Source organism: Lepisosteus platostomus, chromosome 19 (assembly GCF_059453375.1).
Source record: "Lepisosteus platostomus isolate fLepPlt1 chromosome 19, fLepPlt1.hap1, whole genome shotgun sequence".
In the NCBI taxonomy this organism is placed as follows: Eukaryota; Metazoa; Chordata; class Actinopteri; order Semionotiformes; family Lepisosteidae; genus Lepisosteus; species Lepisosteus platostomus.
In genome coordinates this window covers 2,165,580-2,189,625 of record NC_142629.1, presented here as the reverse complement: position 1 = coordinate 2,189,625, position 24,046 = coordinate 2,165,580, and the positions used below count along the sequence as shown (strand labels likewise).

The 24,046-nt window shown below is 46.3% G+C and overlaps 2 protein-coding genes across 9 annotated transcripts in view; one reads left to right on the top strand and one right to left on the bottom strand.

Annotated features, from left to right (window-relative positions):
• snx29 (sorting nexin 29) overlaps positions 1-22,262 on the top strand; it is a 124,806-nt gene extending 102,544 nt beyond the window's left edge. For 3 of the 6 annotated variants that reach the window (XM_088612404.1, XM_088612405.1, XM_088612406.1), the window contains one exon: positions 3,282-6,221. In XM_088612404.1, coding sequence (XP_088468530.1) covers positions 3,282-3,411 — 130 coding nt within the window. In that variant the 3' untranslated portion in view covers positions 3,412-6,221. Of the gene's footprint in view, positions 1-3,281; positions 6,222-6,505 lie in introns of those variants that run through there. The other 3 variants (XR_015928290.1, XR_015928289.1, XR_015928288.1) reach the window with 3 other exon arrangements.
• Positions 1,486-24,046, bottom strand: part of cpped1 (calcineurin-like phosphoesterase domain containing 1) — a 62,736-nt gene continuing 40,175 nt past the window's right edge. The window contains exons 4-6 of one of the 3 annotated variants that reach the window (XR_015928292.1): positions 20,037-20,395; positions 8,394-8,509; positions 1,486-7,431 (exon numbers count right to left, since the gene is read on the bottom strand). Coding sequence is in view for 1 of the 3 variants with exons in the window: in XM_088612411.1 (XP_088468537.1) it covers positions 20,172-20,395 (224 nt within the window). In the remaining 2 variants the exon portion in view is untranslated. Of the gene's footprint in view, positions 8,510-18,960; positions 20,396-24,046 lie in introns of those variants that run through there. The other 2 variants (XR_015928291.1, XM_088612411.1) reach the window with 2 other exon arrangements.

Sequence of the window (24,046 nt, the reverse complement as noted above, 5' to 3'; positions counted from 1 at the left end):
TTTTAATAAAAGCTAAGGTTACTGACCTGCAAAGTGCTGCTGCCTTTTTAGCATTGCTACTTACCTTTCAGAGCTCGGAGGAAAATTCTTACAGTAAGAGGCAGCATCCTGGCTTGCTGACTTTCAGATAATGCCTTATCCAGCGAGTTGTGCCCTCTAACCAGTCCTTGGTGATTTGTGTACTGAAAGTGGGCCTGACAGATCTACGGTCTTGCTCAGTCGGGTGCAGTTACCTTCTGTAGTTTATTAATGCAGGGACGCATTGGTGGAAATCCTCACTGCTGTTGTACCGATAGCCTCTGCCAGCGGTTGTTGAAAAAGGCAACACTCAGTAGGATAGCCTCACCTTGAATTTTTGTAGTCGACAGCTGAGCTGAGCTGATTGATTACGCAGCGTTAAAAGACGAGTGCTGCGCAAGTTGCTGGAGCCTCAGTTTGAGACGGAGCTCAGCGCCAAAGCATGTTCGGGCAGCTAGTGGGTACGTGTGCCCCTTGGTACCTGACCATCGTGTTTCAGTCCTCCTGTGGTGGCCGACAGTGTACGAGGACAAAGCCTCCGAGAGTAGGAGGGGGCTGTTCTCCAGGAATTGTGGAAGTCTGCTGTGTCTGCCAGACTCTTTCTTACACAGCACCTGCCTGTGCAAGTGCTGAGGCTCACTGAGACTGTCAGTGTCGGCGCAGCAGAGAACCGAGCTCTGGCTGCATCTGTCACGAGCCTGAAACTGAGCCGGGTTTATTCACACCAGGATTTACCCTGATGCGGGCATCAGGTTTATTTCCGTGGATGTGCCGTCTAGCAGACCTGTACAGAATTAGCTTCCTGAGACCTGCACGAACGAGATCGTGTCATTCAACGGTGGTGTAGTCGGGGAGCTCAATTTAAGCCAGGTGTAGCGGGGAAAAAAGGAGAAAATGCCAGGCGTCCATCTGGATTAAAGAGCTCGCAGCTCTGCACAACTGCTGAACTGCGCACACATTTGTGAAATCAAGTCCAGCAGTTTATATGCAAAAGGAAGCGTGACGAGTTCCTTTTGTGCTGACCGGTGTGCAGTACTGCTAGGACTCTCCTCCACCTCGCTGTCTCCCAAGTAACTCAGAGGAGGCAGCACAGGCTGTGATTTATTTTTAGATCCCAGACTTGTATTTTTAAATATAGATGTTAACAGCGGTGCTGAACTGAATAATACATTTGTACAGAAGTGTGAAATTCGTGCTCTTCCTCGGGCACAGTGTACAGTGTCTCCTCACATTGCAGTCCAGCAACAGTGTAAGAATTCAGCGTAATCCACTCACACCCCAGGCTGGCATTTTGCTAGTTTAATAAATGCAGGATATCAAAGAACAGCTCTCACAGCGGGCTGTGATCATTTCTATCCGCCCGACACAGACAGACACAGTCACACACAATGTCACCGTGAAACAGAGGCATTTGAAGCTAGAGTTGAGAATATTTGATGGATAGACAAAGGAGGCTTGACAAGGGGATTTTTCAGAAATAAAAACAGCATTTTTAATTTTGTTCACTCTCAGAAGGTATGTAGTGTTTTTTTTCTCCTCCATATAGTCCCATGAGAATTGGGCTGGGCCTACGTCAAGGGTCTGGGTAGGACACAGATCACGGACGGGTCTAGGTTCTGGGAAAGCAGAGCTGAACCTGCTTTAAACTGAAAAGAGTGAAGGATGAAGAGAAACGGACAGCTGCCCTGTAGCTCACGGGGAAGGAAAAACTGCATTTGATTGAAGATGTTGTAAGTTTGTTCTAAGGAACAACCTGAATGACGTTTGCATCTGAAATTTTCTAAGAAAAGACTCGGGCCTCCTTACAGGAAGCTAGTTAACTCCCGGGTCAGAACCCCTGCTGGGCTGTTGCCATGGCAGCGGAAGGCCATGGCTCGGCGTCATCCTGGCCTGTTCACGTAGGGAGCAGCTCTTCCGCCGCAAGACAGGACAGCGCAGTGTCCCAGTCTTTCCGCGGTGGTCCGGGCCCTGTCATAAACCGGGAATCAGCAGATGAGAAAGGGGATGTGTTGCCAGTGGCGTGGAAGCAGTTGTTGGGGGTTCCTGGAGCCCATTACTAGCAGAAGTCTGGGCCTTACCCTAACTGGGCTCTAATCACAAGACCAGACCGGACGAATTCCCTCTAAGTCTCGTATCCCGTCGGCCCTGTTGCCCTGCCTTCCTGCTCACAGGACTGCGCTGCACCCTGACTGACTCCTGTCGCAAAGGGTCTCTTCTCCCAGTCCTCAGCGTCTCCTCCTCAGAGCTCCTCTGTCGTGGCTGCACACCGCTGAGCTACGGCTGTGAAGCGTTCATGGCTGCGCCTCTCCATACCCGTGCGCGTTCCCTGGCTCCCCAAGCGCCGGACTGCCTACGTGTCTCTGCGGTGGCCACTGACAAGCCACACACCACCGCTAAGGCAGAACTCGCAAACCCCCCCCGTTTAGGAATCAAACTGCGATCAATGGTAATAAGGATGTGAAAGGATAACGGAAATAGAGTTTTAGGTAACGTGCAGCAGCAGAATATGGGAGATGAAGCGAATGGAAATGGCGAGTGTAGTCATGCAGACCGTGTGCGGTTCTCATAGCGGAGAACAGCCGAGTGACTGCGCTACGGGAGAGCCGTGCCTGCGGTCTTGCCCATTTGCCTCGGCCGATTAAGCCGTGGGGCTGCTGGGGGCCCAGCATGGGCCCGTCCTGTGGAGTTCATTCTCCCACGCTTCCCCGTGACGGCAGGCTGCTCGGCGGAGGGCTGGGGGGCTTCGCCGTGGAGCCAGCAGGGGAGGAGGGAGGGTGTGAGGAAGAGGCGGCCCGCTGGGCTCCGAGCTCTTCCGCTCACCTCCTGCCGCAGCCCCGGCGCCGTGCGGACTCCAGGCCCCACGCCGACCGCGAGAAGGAGGAAAAATAGAGGCGCAGGGAAATAAGGTGCATTGGGTATAAAATAAAACAGAGGACTCGGGCAGGGCGGAGTCGCGTGAAACTTTTCAACGGCAGCTTTTAGCGGGCAGGAGCTCTGAGAAAGAGACAGGATTTTCTCAGCCTTGTGATTCGTTTCAGGCCACACCCTTGGTCCACGACACCCGTAAGTAAAAGTTAATGATCCCGAAAGTCGAGCCACATCCAGCATCGGGGGGAATGCTGTTACCCCCGGTGTGCGGTCTGCCAGCGATGCCTTGGGGTATGTGGTTCCTGCAGCTTGCGTGCGCTGTCCTGCTCCCCCCGACAGTGCAGTCGTTTGTGACCCAGCGGGAGCTCATTGCTCTGTCTCTCCTCTCTTCGCAGGGACACCCCCCAGGCCACGGAGAGTGGGACCAAGCCCGCTCGCTCTCGCGTCGGCCCCAGGTTCCCCAAACTGACTCGCAGCCAGAACAGGGAATCCCGCAACCCCGAGCCGCAGAGTGGTGACCTCTGACCTCCCCCCCCCGCCCTGGGAACTGAGGCCGGATCTCCAGCTGACCCTCAGCCAGCGAGAGAACAGGGCTACACGCAAACCTCCGTGCAGAGGGAGCGCCGGGTCGAGGGTCACAGCCAGACATGCACACAAGAGCTACAGAAGACCGGCTGGGTTCAGGACAGAGGTGAAACATTTTATAGGACAATTTCTGGTGCCTGTTTTTTTTGTGAACATTTCGACAAGACAGAAAAGGTGGGAACAGGTGTGCTTGCTCAAACCCACGCCGTTGGGAATGTTTAAGGTGCCACAGGAAGAGTCCGAACTCCTGCGGGAGAGGACGGCTCACACCTATCCTCCGTGTTTCCGCAAGCTAAGATTACAGATGTGCTCTGCAACAATATTGTAACCTAAAGCTCAGTCATTAAGGCTGCTGTGCGATGGAGGAAAGTGATCGCAGTAGCAAAGCGGTACTATGTGAAAGAGTGGGAGAAAAAATGGATTTTGCTGTCATTGCAGCGATGAACCATTTTGTAGTAGTTTAAATTACAGAAACTGGAAAGGTTACTGAACACAGATAAATGTAAATGTTATATTTCCTGTCGCTATTATTACGAATTATGTTCTTGAAATCCAGTGGGGAGTTCCTGCAGTTTTTGGAAAGTGAGACAAGGTTGGAAATGCCTGAAACACTGTACAGGATTGTAGTCTGCAGTTTTCTTAATGCTAGATTTACGGAGAGGAAAAGCAGATGAGAAAAGGAAGAAAAGATTAATTGTGCGGACAGACAGTAGCGGCATCACAAATGCAGGTATTCAGCGTGCCAGTGACTGGGGTGTGACAGCGTGCAGCTAGTATTGGCAGCAGTGCAGTCAGGCACTGTCCTAGGAGAGGAATCTTTTGGCTAAGTAAGCAGCTGGTCTCCTCCAAGCCCTGGTCTAGGTAAAACTGCTCTAATTTGTGGATAGCAGTGCTTACTGTATGCTGTTGTTCTGTGCTGGAAATTCTGCGTCATGCATTCTGTGCACAGAGCAAAGTAAATAACCGCAAGAAGTAGTTAAGCTTTTCCATTATTGTAACAGGTTTTTACTCCTAGGCTGCCAGGAACAGCCACAGAGAAAGGCACACAGAGCCCTGCTCAGTTACCACTGCTCATATTGTTAGCTTGCTCTCCTGCTCGACACTTACCGTTTCACAAGGAAAAAGCCAAACAAAAGCCTCGCGGTTCTACTGACTGCCCCCACCTGCTCTGCCGGCCCGCACTGAGTAGACAGACGTGCGGAACCTCAATGTGCCGCTTTGTACCTCACCCTGCTGCCCAGGGTGTGACTGGCGCTCGTCAGGCGTGCGCACCTTCTCTTAGCTGTGCTGATCATCACTGTTCTCAGCGCAGCAGTCATTTCTCCTGCGGTGTCAGAGAGGCAGAAAAACAAGCTGCTCCCCATTGTTCTGTTTGGGTTTGAGAGAATGGACCCTGATGATGCCCGTTGTGTAGACAACAGGGAGGTGCCTTGAGGACAGAAATGACTCACTGGCGTTGGGTTAAAAATAGAGCACCCCCTGTTTCACCATCTCTTTTATGACAAAAAAGGGGGAAATTTTATTTCATCTGTTGCTGCTATATAGTTCTGGCCTTGAGCCACACACGCACAGAGACCTCTCTCTTATAGTCCTGCATGCCTGCTCTAATCACGCATGTTGACGTTAGATCACTCGCACACTGTAGTGTCTTACGATATATGCTTTTAAAGAACATTTTCAACTAGAAGCCATTCAGTGACGTAGGCCGTTGGCGGTCTGCAGCACCGCGGTAGTCTCCAGGAACCCGGAGGAGAGTCCGTCTGAGGTATCACTGACCCTCCTCCTATACAGATCAGTCAAGGCTTCCCGGAGAAACGTCCGAACGGACTGTTTCTAAAGTTGCAGAAGACCCCCAGCTAGACCAGAGAAGCTAAGCAGATAAGGGAATTGGAGAGCAGGGAACAAGCAAGGAACAGCTGAAAGGCAGTTGGGATGACGGGGCTTGTATAATGAAACAGGACTCCTTTAGGCCAATAGAAATCAAGATCATGGGCGTAGCGGGTAAAGATCACGTCATGACTTGGCCGGTGTGCACAGCCTGCTGACCGGGCACACTCCTGAGCAGCTGATGTGCAGCTGGCGGTGGGGAACAGGAGCCTCCAGAGACAAATCCCTCTCTGCATGAAGCCCAACGTGCTGCGCCCAGACTACTGCCCAGGTCAGAGGGCAGTCTGAACAGAGATGTAGCTTTTGGATAGCATTACCCTAATTGCTGATTACACTGACTGCCTTACTGTGAGGCTGTTTGTTTTTCCCGGTGACTTGTCTATTACTATTCACAATGATGTCAGTTTTTTTTTTTTAATCTGGCGCGCAGACACAGGCGAAAAGGACAATCGTGTCTCGAGGCAAAGAGTGCATGAAGGGCACTGTGTGTTTTTGTGCCACAGACATTTCCTCACTAAGTTGGCTCCTACGGTCGATTGACAAAGATCCTCGTGATCGTACTGTGAAGACTGGAAGTGCTTTTCTCAGCTCAAGGAGAAAATGGAAGAACTCGCACCAGGAAGTGTAAATTTATGTATATCTACTCTGTATATCTACAGTGCACATTTTATAGCTACACCTAACTTCTGATATCTTTCTAAACAAAAAGGTGTAGTGTATATGAATAATGCTGTTTTCTCATCACGCAGAATGTGCCTGCAAACGGTATATGAGGTCTCAAGGTGTTCATATAGACAAACTAAATAATTGTATTTGTTATTAGATGTACCATACCTAAAATAAATGTGCTGCACATGTTCGTATGAAGGGCTTTTGGCTGTAAATATGAAAGGTTCATGAACGCTGATCACACACCACACAAGCACCTGCTAGTGATCAAGACTAAGATGGTCCTGGACAGAGAGTGATGGAAATTCTTACCTGCTGCCTCCAGGGTTAAATAGCCCACTGAGAAGTGTGAACTGCAGTTATAAATGTCTGTAAGGGCAGCCACAGAAAATGACAACCGTGCTCTCTCGTTCCATGTCTGAATTTCTCCCCCTTACAAGGGAGGGTTCATTTCTAAACTCACCTTTTTTGTTTTCAGGTCCGCCTCCCCTCAGACGGCTTCCGTTACCGTGTCGTGCTCGCAGCATTAGGGAGTGTTGTTTGCCAAAGGAAACAGGTTAGCTGTCGTTCTGACCCCGCTGATGCATTTTAAAGCTCGGTTCGCTGCAGTTTTCAGTCCTGGGTTTTCCCTGCAGCCGCGGAACACGACGGAGCGATCTCCAGCTTAAACGTTATATGACGATGACATTGTAGCTGAGGGCCCCCCGCGTTCAAGTCTAGCTCGGGACGCCTGGGCGTGTGGAGTGTGCATGTTCTCCCCTAGGTTCCCCATTGGTTTTAAACCTGCTTTTCTCTCACTGAACAAAAGCCTGCGTTTGTGGCTTGACTGGCTGCTCCAAATTGTGGCCCCACCCCACCCCTTCTGCCCCTGGGAGAGATGTGGCTAGGCTGCCCATACCTCCTCGCTTACCCCTCTGTCTCTGTGCCAGTGCTGCTCAGAGCCAGAGAAGGAGGCCAGGAGAAGTGCACTGCTGCTGCTCTGGGCTTTTTGCCTGGGAAGCGCCCCATCTCTGCTGGTGCAGACCCAGGCTGGCTTCACGTAAAGATAAACACCACCGTCTCATGTGTGCTGTGGGCTGGTGCATTTGTCTCAGCTGTCACACACTCGACTGTGACAGTGACAGATGAGGGGGTTGAGTAATAACTCTTCCTTTATTGATTTGAGTAGATTTTTGAATAATGTTTTTCACAAATAATGAGCTATAATTAGCACCGTGCATATTGCAGTTACTTTTTTCCTGCACACCGGAAGAGAGATCCTTATCAAGCTGTGTAAAATTTTCATTTACAGTATATACATATTGAATTAAGAGACAAAAGACGACTTTTTTTTTTTAAAGAGCGTTGTCTTTGTCTTCATATTAGGAGCATCGTTATCATCCAGCTGTTCAGTCGCTACAGCCCCTAGGGACACAAAATAAATGTGAAGTTGCTGAGATTTGTGAAATGTTCTTAAGGAGGAAAAACATCGAAGTGCTGACAGGCTGAGATCTGCGTTTCAGGTACAATTCAAGATCAGAGCTCTCTGGACCTTGGGCGCTGCTCGTTGGTCGGTAGTTGTCTCCTAACAATACCCTTTTGACACGATTCTTTCCAAACATTCAGAAATCCAATACTGGAAGCGGTAGGCAGAATTTTGAATTTGCTCTACAGGCTAATTTCAGGGAAAGTGTTTAGATCAGTCTTATTTTATTCCTGAATTCATTTTTTTTAGCTTCTTAAAAAGACATTTATGCCCTTGCAAATTTAAAATGATCCCCAAGCTGGTGCCAAAAGTCGCATCAGAACTGTGTTAGGGGGGCCCTGACTCCTCCTGGCGCCCCTGAGCTAGGTGCTGAACCCGTGGCTGGCTCCTTCACTGGAGTGACAATTAGCCATTTCAATGGGCCTATTAATAAAAACACGGTGACTGGCAGAACTATTCTGGCTGTGCCTTTTTCTTTTGAAACAACCTTTTGAGGTTATTCTTTTGAACCACAGAAAGATGTATTATGCATTAGTTATGAAACGTCTTCGCTGAAGGACGAACGAAGAATGCTCTTCCATTGCAGAATGTGTGGCATTAGATTTGGAACATACTGTGCACAGAGCTTCTGTACATTTGTTATTCATGGGCTGTACATATAATTCAGAGGACTGAGGCTAACCAAGGAGGCAGATTTTATTTCTTAACATTTCTTAGACATTTCTGGGGTGCGTTGTAGTGGTTTAGCAAGCAACATTGTCTATAGTGGCTTTGTCGGAAAGGGTGTGAGTGTACTTCGAATCCTGTCAGTCTCAGGGATGTGTCATGGGATCGAGAGAGAGATTAGCTGAACTTGGACTTTGTCATGTCTAAGAACTTTTCTTTATAATCTCAAGTTTACCTTGTTTACTTTGATTGTATTGCACCTTGAAGGTGAAGTACGAAACCTTGCTCTGCACCTTCCATTGCTAGCAGGCAGATAGCCCACACACCCCAGGCACTCTGAAGATGCGTTCTCTATGATTTGTAGAGATAAGAGAAAAAAAACAGGAGAGAAAGCCGTAAGGAGGGGGACACTTAGACGAATCTCATTCCAGATCATTAAAGCCAGTCAGGTTGAATGCCTCTAGAACTAACCTAGTTGTCTATAAACTTTGCTAATGGCCTGGTGTGCATCACTAGCACACAACCGAACAAAAAGGGGCTTCCTGTGCCACAGGGGCAAGATCTGTTTTCAGACGTACAATAACTTGAGAATAAAAAGCTGAGGCGTCATTATTTACTGCTCGTCTAGCTAGAAAACCTTTCACCCAGATCCTGTTTTGTTGTAAACGCACCAAATCCTGTTGTATCCTTTTGCCCTTAAACCTTAAGATTTTTCACCTTGGCTCAATATAAAAAAAAAAGACGACTATAACAGAAGTGACACAAGGGCATCTATTATAATAACCTGGTCACTCATTGCACCCTTAAGCACAAAAAACTCAAAAGCTTTTAGCCTACCGTACGCTGACATCAAGTACATCTGAATTTGGAATTATACAGAAAAATGCTGGAAGAGTGTCATTTGATGGTAGAAGAAACTGTGCTCCTATGCCCGTTTGCACAGACATGAATGTAAAGAGATGTCCAATGCCACACATAAAGAAAAACAATTTGTAAACTGCTGTCCTGCTGTTTGCTATGACCAACAATACCAGCAACAGTAAGCCAGCTGTAAGTCTTACTGCCATGTCATTGTAAATGTATTCCGTTCGCTGTTTTAAAGAGTAGGCAAAAACCTATGTACAGTACATTTTCCTGCAGTTTTACATGAAGAATAACATTTGAAAAGCTGTGTAATTTCTAAAGAAATGGCAAAAATGACACGAGTTTAACACGAGAATACTCGCTGACACAGTGTTGTACTTCGTGTATACAAAACACAGTACACCTGCTTCTTCAGATTATTACTTTTTTGCACACAGAGGAGCGAGATGATATTCATCCGTTGTTAAAGTCAACACTACAGTACTTTACACGGGACAATATTATTGCCTTTATAATACAAGAAATTAATACAGCAGACACTATTGTTCACAAATGAAGTATTGAGTATTAACGCAAGGCTATCTCGTATAAACCCCAAAAGTATTTCGGTTAAATGCAATACTATCTTGTATAAACACAATCATTTTCTCGTTTAAATGCTGTACTAGCTTGTACTATTTTTTTTTTCCTCCATGGCACTAATAAGCTGCCGTACGGAGTCCAGGAGAGCTCGGAAAAATGAAACGTTAGCTATCACTGGCACAAGCAGCACCAACACAGCAAGGTCTTAAAGCCAAAAGGAAACAATCTTTCACCCAGTGGGCAGGGATTCTTTCTTACTGGGGGCCTGGCTTTCCACTGGGTAGGGCATTAAGAAATGTGTACAAAAAGTCACTGGCAACATGCATTTGGCACCTGCAAGCCCATCTCTTCTGATCCCACTCCACCGCTGCCCAGCAGCCACCTTGATTTTCTGCTCACTTTCGCACTGGCCATATTTCTCAGAGACGATACAGTACATTTCTGACTACCCTGTCGAGAACTACATGCAGATGAACTGCCACAAAAGAACTTGTCCTCCAGAGGTGAGGTGACAAGTGATTGATGTCCTAAAAATAAGCACCTGAAGCTGACACTTTCTTTGGAAACCGCAACGGGCAAGAAAAGTTGGCAGCCTCAAATCCTAGATGACTGCAGGAAACAAACTGCTCAGGCATTCTGCTGATGGGGGATTTGTGGCTCAGACAATGATGTGAACTGCCCCAGTTCTATACGCTCATGGTGTCAAAGCAATTTTAAAAGTGTTTAATCGTACAGAGGGGATTCACAAACTGGCACATGCAAGCTACTGTGGTGAGAGCATTTATTAATTCTGTTGAGTGTTTAATCATTCTTGCTAGAGACTGGCTGAAGTTTAGGTTAAATACCTTCAAAAGCACTACATTCCAAAACATGGGTTTGCATGCAACGTTGATAAATCATTAAACAGATAACATTCAGCTAAGCTAACTCAAAGTCATAAATCACATTACCTGGGCCGATTCAAGAGTTTTATAAGCTTCGGTAGCCACAGTGTGTGATTAAAACAAACATGATTACAGCCTAATCACTTAGAATAGAAACAAGAAGGTCCTGATGATAAATCATGCCTTACACTTCCATGGGTTATTAAATGGGGAAAAATAAAAATAACATAGCAGGTCTTTTGAGGATGGCCTAATAGGTGTAAGAAATTTTGGGGGCACACATACAGTATCCAGGGAAATCTGAAATCCCTATCAAAGGGAGAGAAAGGGAGAAGGAAACTCTGAAGTCTCCCAGGGGAGACTGAAATCCCTTCTGGCCGACAGGGGGTCTGTGAAACGTGCGAAGCTGCACGAGGCCATCGGAAAAGGGTGCAAGCCGGATGAGGCCACTCAGAGAAAGGAACACGGACATGGAGGGAGAGGACACCGTTCCGGCCCTAACGAGGCTGCCGGCAAGGATCCCAGGAAGCGTGTGGATTGTGGCACTTTGAGACACAACAGGAATTGCTGCAACAAAGGAATCAGTTTGTAAATTATCACACAGATACTGGTGCCCTAACGGCCATGAGGTGCTATGAGCAGCTTCTGAAGTGACTGGAAGAGAAATCAAAAGCCAGATACTGTATATATTTTGTCTGAAATAAAAGCAAAAACTTTGATGAACTTTCGGCATTTACAAATAACTATTCCGGTAATTAATAGATTATTTGCCACTTCTCTTCTGATCATATCAGCAACGCCTATTGGCTGCTCATTCGCTTTGATCAGTCATGGGGGAAAAAAAGACCGCTAGACAGGGCATCTTATTCATACTGCGCTGCAGACAGATATCGGTATTTGCTCTGGAAAAATGTGTAAGAATTTCTTAAAGATTAAGGGGGGAAAAAAACTGAAAATCCACGACATCTCAAAGTGTCCCCGAGGTTCTGGGACAAGGTGGTCATCCCATGTATTTAAAAACATCATTAGCATTTCAGCCCAAATCAATGTGAACTCTGATGTTCTCTGAAGCCTGTCGGCCATAATGAGAACAGCTGAGCGGAGCTCAGGCCCGCTGTGATTTAATATGCCGAGCGACGCTGTCACCAGGGCAGACTGGGCCCAGCGTGAGCTTCCTCATTTCCACCCTGCCTGCGGAGGCAGACTGGCCATACGAGCCCCCCCCCCCTCTCGGGCAATAATTACCCCGTCGCCCCGGCAGGGAGCAGCTCCTTCTCCGGCTGTAATTAAACTCGTCACACTGGCCGAGTCGCTTCTCCCCGCGATCTTCCAGAACGCCGCCTTGCTTCACACCAGGCCTCTTCCTTTGTATCCCGGTGCCCATCAAGAATTAAAACACGCTGCTCCAAGAGGGTCACGCTGGCTCCTCTGCACAGGAGATCAGGAGAAGCGAGAAGCTGTTTCGCCTCTTGAATTTAGGGGTAACTTTAGACAGAACAGACGGAAGGCCAGAGCAGCAGGGCCTACACTCCTCCTCTTATTAACGGTACAATAGGAGCTCGATTTGTCTCATTTGAGTACAGGACAGTGTCCCTGGTCATCCATCCCTCTACTGCGATGAATTGTCCGGCTATTACGATGCTGTAAATCCACATGAAGTTCAGCCTTTAAATGTTTCACTTATTTGCAGTCCTGGTCAATATTGCTAACCACCACGGATTAAAAACAAAGGGGGAGCTGTAAGAACCATGTGTGTGAAGTCTGCATGTTCTTCCCTGTCCGTGTAGCTTTCTCCCCAGGTGCCCTGCTTTCCTACAATAAGACAAAGCTGTCTGGGTAAACGGGTGTCTCCGACTCGCTCCCGTGCGCGTGTGCCTGCGGCCAGACTCCAGCTCGCACGACCCCCTGAGGAGGAGGAGGGGGTGACTCAAGCTGGGCAGATGGAGAGCTTCCTCGTGCCGATGTCTCAGCCACTCTGAGGAACCGGAAAGGAGAAACATGGACGGCAAGAATACAGCCCAAGCTAAGCGAAATCTGGCCAGCACAGACTGGTTCTGAGGGAGAACTATAAAGACAAAATATGCGTGCAGTGTGATTACTATGCTCTTGCCCACTACAAGACAGCATTTTTACACAAAAGCTGAGGTTAATTTGCAGTATACACTCACTATTTCATAACTGATTCCTGGTACTGTTCATCCCTCAATTGAAATTTAAGGATTTTTTTTTCCTAAGCCGTAAACACTAATTCTTCCATGAACACCAAGTCTTCCACTACGGAAAAAGGGCCGGGAATTTGTTGCCGTGCTCTCACTGCCAGACTTGCCTTCACGAGCGCCGAGTCCCTCGCGACCTGCCCTGGGACGACAGCCTGCTTTCCTCTCACACCTACAGTCCCTAATTCTGTCAGTCCCCGCGCTTAACCCAGAACACAGCAGCCAGGGAGTTTGTGAAGGAGAGAAGACAAGACCTGAACGAGCAAAGCCCTGTTCCCCAGTCAGCATTTCCAGGCAAAACGTTATGCAGTTCGAGTGTTTTAGGCTTCTGAAACTATAATCTAATTTCAGTCTTTCTTCCAGCTGCAGTACCGGTTATCAAATCAAATGAAAGAAATGTCTGGAGTGCTTGTATCACAGCCATCAGTAAATGTTAACCTCAAATAACCTTTTAAAAGAAGCATTTGTCTAACCATATAATGACTATAATTGTATCAATGCTGTTACACTGAAATGTTGTTTTTTTTTGTATCCTGACAGTAGGAAACATTATTAATTACCTACTACTGCACTCTCACTGTGATTAATCATGATGGTGGTGGTTTGTTGGAACAACGGGCTGCCTGTTACATACAGTATAACAATATTCATACTCATCCGTTACCTGGCCCCAGCCCTGAGACGCGCCATGACCTCGACTGTGACAAACGTCATGCTATGAATACTTACGTACTGTACATACCTACTCTACATCTTTTGGAACGACAGTTATAAATGAGCAAAGGTGATGATGCTGGGTTCATCAGACCAAGACCACAATTTCCCCTGTGTTATATTTTAATTCCCATTTCAATTGCCCAAGCCAGAGGGGGTGTTGCACCTGTAACACTGTTAGGAAGCCTACCGTTAATTCCGGGGATCTACTTCTAACTGCTCGATGGGCTACGTACCAATCCGGTCTGCTGCTGTGCCCACAGAGCTCCGAGCGGCCCCAGCTCTCGCCTTCTCTGCTTCCTTGAAAGCTCGTTCATAACCCCAACCTCCAGCCACTTTCTGACTGCTCCACCCAACAGCGGGGTCGCGACGGGGGCCGGAGCCTAATCCAGCAAGAGACGGGCACAAGGCAGGATACGCTCTGGATGGGACGCCAGTTTGTTGCTTCCCCCCCCGGCCAGTGGATCTGCCGGTGTGGTGTTAATGTGCCAACGCACGCTGCCTCCCTGTCCTCCCTTTGAGGAGTGCTCCTGGCCGCTGCCGAAACGCCCAGCAGAGTACCGCCGGGCGCCAGATGGAGCCTGTGGGCATTCGGTAAGAAGGGCGGTGCAATGCGTTTAACGCCCAGGCGGACACCTGCCCGCAGGAAAACGGCACCAGCCGCCGTGCCGTAGGAGCGGCGGGCGCACAGCGAGCTGCCAATGCGGTGGCGCCTCCGCCGCCGAAATCCAAGGCTCATTAAATTGTGATTAACGATCACGCCGCCGCAGAGAGCCTGACGCGCTCGTTTATTACTCCGAGTCGGGTGCCCTTCGCGTGTGGGGCTTCCAGCCTGCCTGCTGGAATATTTCACAAGGGCAACACTCGCACTGTCCTCACCATTACTCCATCTCTACCCAAGACCTCTGTGGGTGGAGGGCTGCAGTAATAAAGCACTCAGTAGGCGCTGCTGCCTCCAGTTACTGTCACCGTTACACTGTTCCTCTTCTGCATTTCAGTTTCAAGCAAGGCAGGTGAGCTCAACCCTTCTGCTCGACTTCTTTTGAACAGGCGTCGGCAGTAAGGGAGACCTCCGGGATATAAAATGATATTCAGTCAAAGGAGTCTTATTTCCTATCATGAGCGAGCCAGGCGATCCCACGCATTGCATACGCAGAATCTGGACTGGTGGCGCACAGGGACTCCAGCAGCACCAGGCAGGAAGGAGCAAGTGCAATGAGGGGCTCCTGCACACTGGACACTGGACACAGCAGCTGTGTTGTACGATCGAGCTCTGCTCAAACGTAACTCAAAGCTGTCATGCAGAAACAGGCCACATCTTCACCAGATCCCCTGGACCTCTACAGTTAAGTAACTCTTAAAAGAAAAGTCTATTTTCACAGAACACAGGTCTGGAACTCACTTAGCTACAGATCTTCCTGGAATCATTTCAACTGGATCTCTCAAAAAAAAAAAAAAAAAAAACTACCAGCAATGTGTTTAATTTTCTTTGCATGTATCTTCTACTGTTGGTCTGACCTGAAATCTCCTGGCAGTTTAGACTGCAAAAAATAATTCAATAAATGTGTAAATCCCTAAATTAAATACCAAACAATTATAAAACACCAAAAATAACTGAATGTGAAAGTCTGAAGTGGAGTTAAAAGCTTGTGTGTATGTGGATGGTATTCTATATCTATCTACAGCCATTTTCAGCCCTCTTGTCCTGATGAGGATTGTGGTGTGTCTAACGCAATTTCTAAAGTACCATCAAGCATAAGGGTCTCAGAGACTGCTGCTCCCCGCACTGCAAGAAGCCAAGACAGATTTTTTTCCCCTTCTTGAATAATTATAAACTGCCAAAAAAAAAATGAAATCTAAATTGATAGAAAATGCTTGAAGAGCAACCACTTGTGCAGATGTTGAGGAAGCCGACTGCTGTGAGGACTCTGTGCTGAGATACTGAATCAGACTGGTCATCTGCTGTGAAAAAGGAGCATCCAAGCTGCACAACAGACTGTGCGGTTCTGCATAGCAACAAGAAGGAACTCTTCCAGAGATTCAACATAAAAAGGCCCACAAAGATCTAATATGAACTGGATTTGTCATCAGTTTGATAACATGGCCCCTGTGGGTGGGGATTCACAAATTACAGTGAAATATAAAAGCACTGAAAGTTTTCTTCTCTGGATGAGACGACACACAAAGCAGGGAGCATGCAGAGGAGTTGGGTGCATTAGTCATCACTGGTGAAGATAAGATGAGTCAAGCAATCATGATGTGGAGCTAGGAAACACTGACGAGCAATGCCAAGGTCTGCAGAAATCTAAAGCCAAGAGTTCAGGCCACTTTGACCACTGCTGGGCACTGGGTCCCATCCGACTTTATGTTCACCAGATGATCACTCATGAATAAACTGTATATTAGTGGGTCGGCCACTTGATTCCAATTGTCCTTGCTATGAGATTTGATCAAATCCCTTCAACTGAAGTGCTCATAAAGTTTCTTCAGTGATAAATCTGGAGACGTACTAACCTATAATTAAATAATTTCCCAGAACAGTTTAAGAATGAAGAAAGATAGAATGAAACTTATCTGGGGCAACAATAAAACTTAAGGTTTTATACAAGGAGGGGGGATTTCTCCCTCCCTTCCACACAGTGACGGAGGAAACAATCACACAATCACACCTTGCTGTTGCAGACCAGGGGCAGAGATTGACGCCTCCCCACACGGTTATAAATCTGGGCTGTTAAATCCCTGATCTCTCAGGGAGATTCTAGTGCAAGGCTTTGGTACAAAGAGCTCTTAATTAACTAATCAAACAGTTAAAGATCTAGCCACACCGTAAGACTAGCCTGTTTCTGTCTAGGAACGTCAACAAGCATTAACACTACACTGGACATGAAAAAGAATCCAGAAGACATGGCAGTACATGTACAGGGATGATTAATCCGGGTCTTCAGTAAGATTTCGCTTGTAGATCAAAGGATATTTCACATCCTACTGTGTTTGCTTTCCGGATGAAACTGAAGGATCTGAGAATGGCCGAGCAGAGATGAGGCACACCAAAATCTCCCCCCTTTCCCCTCGGCAGAAACAAGGAACGAGCCCGGAGTGAGATTCTATAGGTCTCAGGTCTCACACCGAGAGTTTCTGTACATTAATCTGATGCAGCTCAATTGTACTGCGCTAAATAATAATAATTGGTCACTGCTGATTCCAAGCAATCTTTTTATTTGCAAAAGAAAAAAAAAACATGTTACCAAGAGGAGAGTGGTAGATTAGGGGGAGGTGTGTGCATATGAGTCTTACTCGGGAGATTTCAGTCATAATTGTCAAAGTGTTTCAATGTTTTAATAACCCGAATGACCGTGTTTAATGTCACTTACGTAACCTGTGTCAAACGACAGTGTTTAACAAACCATGTGGGAGAAAGACTGAATTATTTAATACATTACTCTGGTTCCAGAGCTCAGTAATCCTGCAATCTGCTGTGGATGCTCCTAGAGCACAATCAGTGCATTTAAGCAACCAGAAAGCATGGCACCTCAGATGTTGATAGTGACCGAGTCAACAGGCCACAGCTAAATGCATTCCCCACCAACAGGAGTGACATTTGCTCCCCCAAAAATCAAGAATCAGCTTTCAATCTTGCATAAATGTTGGAGATGCATAAGGTAAATCCACTAAATACATATGTGGCTTTTTAAATCTAAAACAGAAAAGAGCTTCTACGGTATTTAGTTGACTTAAACGTGCTGCCAAAGAAACAAAGCAGCAACAAAAATGTCAAATCTGAAGAAAAGGCTGCAAAAAGCCAGGCGAAGGCTCCCCAAGACCTGCCGTTCAGCCCCCCCACCCCGACACTCCTGCTGAACGACAGCCTGATGAGGCAGCAACTGGGAGAGCAGTGCGCCCCAGACTGGGCTGCTTACTGAGAGACTCGGACACTGGGCAGCAGTACAGGCATCCAGATGGCACAGCACCAGTGCCACACACACACACACACACACACTGTTGGCTGGAGGGGCAGGGGTTACAATACACTGTGTGACCTTGTCCGGTATGGATACCTGGGTGCAAGTATTTATAACACAGACACTGCCAAACTGTTTTAAAGTTAACTGCAAACGGGCTAAGCAGTCACCAGTTTTCCCAGTACTACCAAGAGGGAGTTCATGTGCCTAGCAGGCTGGCAGAGACTGGCACCAGGAGTGCCCTCCAGTGGCTGTTTTGGCTACAACTACGCCACTGGCCAGGCGAACGTCAGCGCGCGCCCCAGACGGACACACCCTGTGGCGGCTGTCCAGTGGCTGCGGAAAACGAACCACTGGTAATTAAAGAAGCAGCAGCACGTTAGCTGGCATCCAGATGGCCAGACTGAGGCGTTTGCTGCATCTAAATCAATACTGCGTGCCTGCCTAACCTTTAAATGAGCAAGCCCGACTGAACACACTCACTCTTCATGGTGTTTATGAATGGATAATTAGGTATTAAGTTAATTAAAAATAATCATTTCAATAACTGAAACCATTATTAATACCTGACACTCTCCTTGCCTGGCCTTGTGCCCTTGTGTGCACCACATACCAACAGATTACTATCTGGAGTACAGGTTATTATTGTACTGTAATTATAGACCGGTAAGTTTTACTGCTACTACTTGTAAGGTCATATAAACCATAATTAGAACTAAAGCAGTGAATCATCTACAAGACTGTAGGAGTTTTAGGGCATAGTCAATATTGAATTGGGAAGAAACGGTAGCTCTTACTTAAGCTTTTTTGAAACAGCTGAGATGGATAAAAACAGGACAGGATATACATGATATGGTATATTTAAATTTTCACAAGGTTTTCGAGAAACCATTCATATAAAATAATAGAAAAGCAGACATCCTAGGGAGTGCATCAAGTTGCGAGAACACTTGAGCTCAGGAGGCTTGCTGATATATAAATACAAATATTCTGGAGCCAGTTTATTCTGGAGTGACTGTTGACTGTCGGTGACTGTTGTGTGGTTGAGCAGGGGGTTTTCCTGATAGCACCTGGGCAGAGAGTAGAACATAACACAGAGGACAGACAGGTGTTCAACATTCAAACTGATGTGATGGAACTAGTGGAGTACCACAGGGATCTGAACTAGGGTCACTGCTCGTCTTGATCATTATTAATAATCTAGATAGAGTCAGGGGAGTAGGAGTTCAAGGATAACATGAACATATAGTAAAAGACAACTCTGTTTTCCATCTGGGATTAAAGAGCAGAGACCAGGTACAGTAAAGGAGTGCTACGGGCTCACAGGCTAAAAGAACATATTTTTTTTCCCATCTTGAACAGGTAAGACTACGGGGGACCTGGTTCTTGTGTTCAAAAGTCACACGAGTGGTAATTTCAGACAAGTGCATTTAACACTTTTTCATACAAAGGGTGGTGTGAGTATAGAACAAGCTGCCCAGCCCTGTGGTTGAGGCTGATATCCTGGATTATTTCAAGAAACGGCTGGGTGAGATTCTCGGGTCTATTAAATGCTAGAAACCAAAGGAGCTAAAGAGGCCAAATGATCTAAAAAAATATTCATTATTATTCATTATTAAGGTTTCTCATATTTCTCCAAATATACAAGCAAGACAGTACTGAGATGTTAAGATTTTGTCTCAGCGTATATTTCAGAATATCCAATTTAAAATAACTTTTTTGAAAACTCATGCTTAACACATTAGTAAACATTTGTATCTCTCCATAATACACAGCAAAAGTTGCAAGATTCTTTCTGTTCTCCGGCAAGAAATGAGAGCAACAATCAAATTGCCGTTACACAAAAAACCAACTTCATAGTAACAAACATTGACTTAATAAAAAAAGGAACAAATTCATCAAATTAAATTTCTGAATCTCCAAAGTACTCTCTTGGTTAATAAAGGCAGCAAATCTTTAGAGAGAGCTCACCAGGTGCTGAATCTAATTTTCCTCACTAATCTTATGATGGAATTGCCTAAAGTTATAATTGAGCCTTCGCACATAGCACAGGGTCCTAAACCCTTTCCCGAGTTCTGCTGAAAATGAGCTAACAAAGTCTACTGCAACTCGAATACAGCATGTCTCTGCACTTAATGTTCTCGATTAGGCACCACGAGGCTCGGTGTTTTGCTGTAACACTCTGCAATGAAGAGAGGTGTGAAGAGGAACAGAATAATGCTTGTAATGAGGTCAGCGCAGTGATTACACAGTCCGGCACCTGAGCCGCCGCCTTCTGTCATGGTCAACTCTGCGGTGTGTGATCTGTTTCCGTGGCAACTCGGCTCTCTATTGAAACTGGGTGGACAAAAACAAAACTGAGCCACTAAAATCAGACCACGCTTCCTGCTGTCGGTGTGAGATCTTAAAGTGTCCTTCTTCCTTTTTTTTTTGTTTCCCTGCTATGTGCAGCTCGATGTCGTTTTTTTTTTTGTGCTTTCTGCAAATCTGGCCTTTTAAACTCTCTGTGCTTCAATGGGCAGAGCTGTGACCAGGGTAGCCCCAGCCAGACACACAGCCCCGGCCCAAGCAAGGGCCGAGACTGGACATGCGGTTCCGAATGCCGGTCTCGACAGCCCGCGGGGCGAGTTGTCAGAATACGCTTTGAATGCATTTTTACCTCCGAGGTTCCTGAGGAAGTCCAGCTGCACACCGATGCCCCGTGAGTTAACGCGCGCTGCTCGTGCCAACGGCGACGGGAGCTGGGGGCCCCGCTCTGGCCAGCCGCTGGTCGAGAGGTGGCCGATCAGAAAGGTCAGGCCAGCAGCTGCCGCAGGTCCGGCTCCAAGCCCTTCTCGCTGAGCTGCTCCAGGCTGTAGTAGCGATGCACCACCTGCTCCTCGGTCACCACCACCACCCTCACGCCATGGGGGTCCGTCCCAAGCTGGCAGCCAATGGCCGAGGTCACGACCATGTCCAGGCCGCCGTGCACCCCCCCGGCGTTGCGGTGGTAGTGTCCCGAGAACACAGCCTTCACTCCTGGAGCCGAGAGAGAAAGACACAAGGTCAGGAGGCCCAAACGCAAACCCCACCACCAGATACACTGTTGCCGAATCCGTCGTTGATGCCCTCCCTTTAAAATCAAACTGAAAAAACACACTCGAGTTCTGTAAAGTCCTTTGCCAGGCATTTAACTCAAGTATAAAACCTATTAATGTATCACTGCTGATGTGCTGCTTGAAAAAACCCTCCCCTTCACACAATCTCACGCTTTACATATTGAGCTTCAGGGGTGAGACAGCTCATTGCTAGACGAGCAATGAGTCGTCTCTCCGGAGGGACATCAGTATGTAATACTGTGATTTAGTGAACAAGCTCCATTACCTCGTGAGTCTCAGTGTTGCCAGAGAGCTAACCATTATCAATGAGTCTGTAGCAGCAGAATTCAGTGTCTTGATAGGATAAGGATGAAGCCCGCATTCAGACTCAGTTCACCTGGGTGCTTAGATTACTGCCTAGCTGTACAGTGACATGTTTGTCAGCAGCTGAGCTACCTATTCCAGTCCAGACGAGAGAGGCACCTTTTCTTTCTCAAACCTCTGTACTAATCTGCTGAGCTGTCAGCAAAAAAAAAATCACGTTCCCAACTTCAAAAAGCATCAGACATTTATCAGCTAATTGTCACTTCTGCATTCTGTTTTAGAGATGTGTACACACGTTTTTTTGAAAAAGTAGATTCTCTCCGTTCTCTGACAACTATCCGTATCCTAACGGCCCAGCAGTTATTGGAATATCTACATAATAGCTACCCTGTTATGCATTAAGATCATGAATTTATCGTTTTAAATAAAAATGATAGTCAAAGCAAGAGCAGACTGCAACTATGCAGACACAAGTGCTGTACATGTACCAGGTGTGAGCACATTCGAGCTCAGGAGGCTTGCCGATAATATTTTGGAGCCAGTTTATTCTGGAATGACACAGTGACAGTTGTTTGGTTGAGCAGGGGGTATTTCTGCTACAAGCAGAGTGTGTATGCAGTGTTTCTAAACACAGGGCTGAGGCACAGCTGTGAGGACGCCATCAACAAGTGCCATCATTCGAAAATACCTCCTGTGGTGCATTTTGATGAAGAAGGATGGAAGAACTTTCCAAAGGCGAGCGGCAATTTATCTTGTGTTACAACATTGTTTTTATGCAGAGGTGTTCATGACTAGTACTATCACTTAATGATGAGTGACCTAAATGACATATGGAAAAAAATGACTTCTACAAACACCTCCATCGAGGTAGCTATGTGATGGCATTGCCTGTTGGCAAATACTGAGTATTTTCTGTGATCTTTCCAGAATACACACGCTGACATTCCAGAATACCTGGTGTATTTACACTGGAAAACGTCTACCAGAATCCTAAGGCTTGTTCACCCTGGCTAGAAAACAAACACAGCTTCCGAGAGAACAGGAGTTCAGACAAGAGAGGATACGGATTCTGGAACACGTGCAATGAAGTTTCCAAAAATAAGTTGGCAGGAAAATGCCCAACTGTGTTCTCTTTCTGAAATATCTGTGCTTCTGAAAGATCTCAACGCGGCTTTCTAACACAAGAATCACCACCATCATTGCAATAATGAAGACCGAGTCAAAAGTAAACCTGATCTGGAAGAGAGCTAAAACAACTGTTGCTTACGCCCGAAGAAGGCTCCACAGCCGAAACGTTGTGTTTTCTTTCTTCTCTTTTCAGCTTGGAATAAACCTTTGCGGCCTACGCATGCTGACGCAGCTACCCACCTGAACTAAAACAACTGTTGTTTTACAGCTTTTATTAAATTGACATTTCTTTTATACATTACATCCTTTACAACCATTACCTTTATTACAATAAACCTTTTCCCGATGATAAATTATTTAACTGAATGTCCTGTGTTTTTATACAAAGACCTTATTTGGTATATTCTGTGATATTATCTTCAGGGGCACTGAGCTCATGTGCACACTTTCAAGCTCCTCAACTATGTGTTTTAAAGACCTGGGAGAGAGAGGAAGCCATGAATCACAAAACAACTTTAAAGCAATTCTTTCTGGCATCTGATAAGGCAACACTGACATTTTAAAAGAGATTTTCATATTTTCAAAGCTAAAAATAAAAGGTGTGATTTGAGAAGGCAGTGACAGTAAAATGAAAGCATCACGTACAGTACATCTGCTGCCTGCAAATGTACCCTCCTCCCAGGTGAAAGCCAGGTTGCGTGTCACGATTTTGAGGATGATGTTATAGGATGTCAGTGATAACCTGTTCCTCAGTTCTTCAGAGACTCTCAGGTGTTCAAACATTTTTCTTAACACTCCCTCTGTGCCAGTGTTTTTTAACACTTTTAAATCATGTTCCATATTAGTCTGGAGGGTACCAAAACAGAACATTATTTCATACTAGAGTTTCAGAATTTAATGACTCATTACATTCACCTACATTATCCTACTGGAACATCTTGAACGTGCTGGCTGGCTTTTGATCCGCTGGTTTCACAAAGTCAACACAGAACGGTAGCTGTGTTATTAATCAATTATGTATAAAGTATTCATCGCCGGGGCTGACTGGCCTTCAAAATAGAATACACCTCACCTAGCACTCCCCACCCCTGGCAGGACAGAGCAGAGGTCGGCTGCCCCTCTGCACTCTGCCTCCACAGAGGTGCGGGATCTCGATGCGGCAGAGTGCTTACGGCGATTCTACAGAAGCCCCCCCGCCCAGCTAAGAGTGTCCCTCTGAAGCAGAACTCGGAGAGCTCTCATACAGACCACGCGTCAGTCAGCAGTGCCTGTCTGGACTGGAAGCAGCTCCCAGCCTCTTCCTGAATGATGGATATTGGAAGAAATGTCCAGCCCTGAGCGGCAACAGAGAGTGATATAAATGTGTCATAAATTGCTACCACTTCCTCTGACAAGAAAACAGTTCTCAAGCATATTTATTGTTTTTTTTTTTAATTCTGCTGCTTATTCTATGCAGATTACACCCCTTACATGAGACTAGGCTAATATTCCAAGTCTCCTGAGCTTAAACATGGTTTTGATCTACCTACAACACAAACACAGCCTCTTAGCTAGATGTTGTCAAACTGCTAGTAATTTGAGCTTGATAATACAACACACTTGACGTTTTTCTGCTAAATAAATATTCATGAAGTAGAGGTTAATTCTGAAGCACAGATGGACTCAGTTACCCAGCCAATACAAGTGCCTGCCAATATCTCGAACCCCCAGGGTCAGACAATAAGCAGCAATTAGAAGCAAACTAAAAATTAAATTAAAATGGTGCACATTCTGTCACAATTAAAAAAAATCACAATTTAAATTACCACAATGCAAAATAGCTTTTTTAAAATGCAGCAATATTACATTATAATTTTCTCCATAAAACAATCACAACATAGATCAAAAAAGAAATCCAAATACCTAGTCTGACAATCTCACACAGCACAAAAAAAACAAGATCTGCCTCTATACAGCAGCAAAACAGAAATAAGGAGGGGTTACCTTCATGTTGAAAAATAAAAAGGACCAAAAGATCTGACCAGGATGAGTGGCCACCTAATACTACCCTGTAGCATTTAGCCAATTTCTAGGGAAATCCTGGTCAAACAGGGCTCACTCAGGCTCAAACCCCTGAACACGGAGCTCAGCCTATGACATC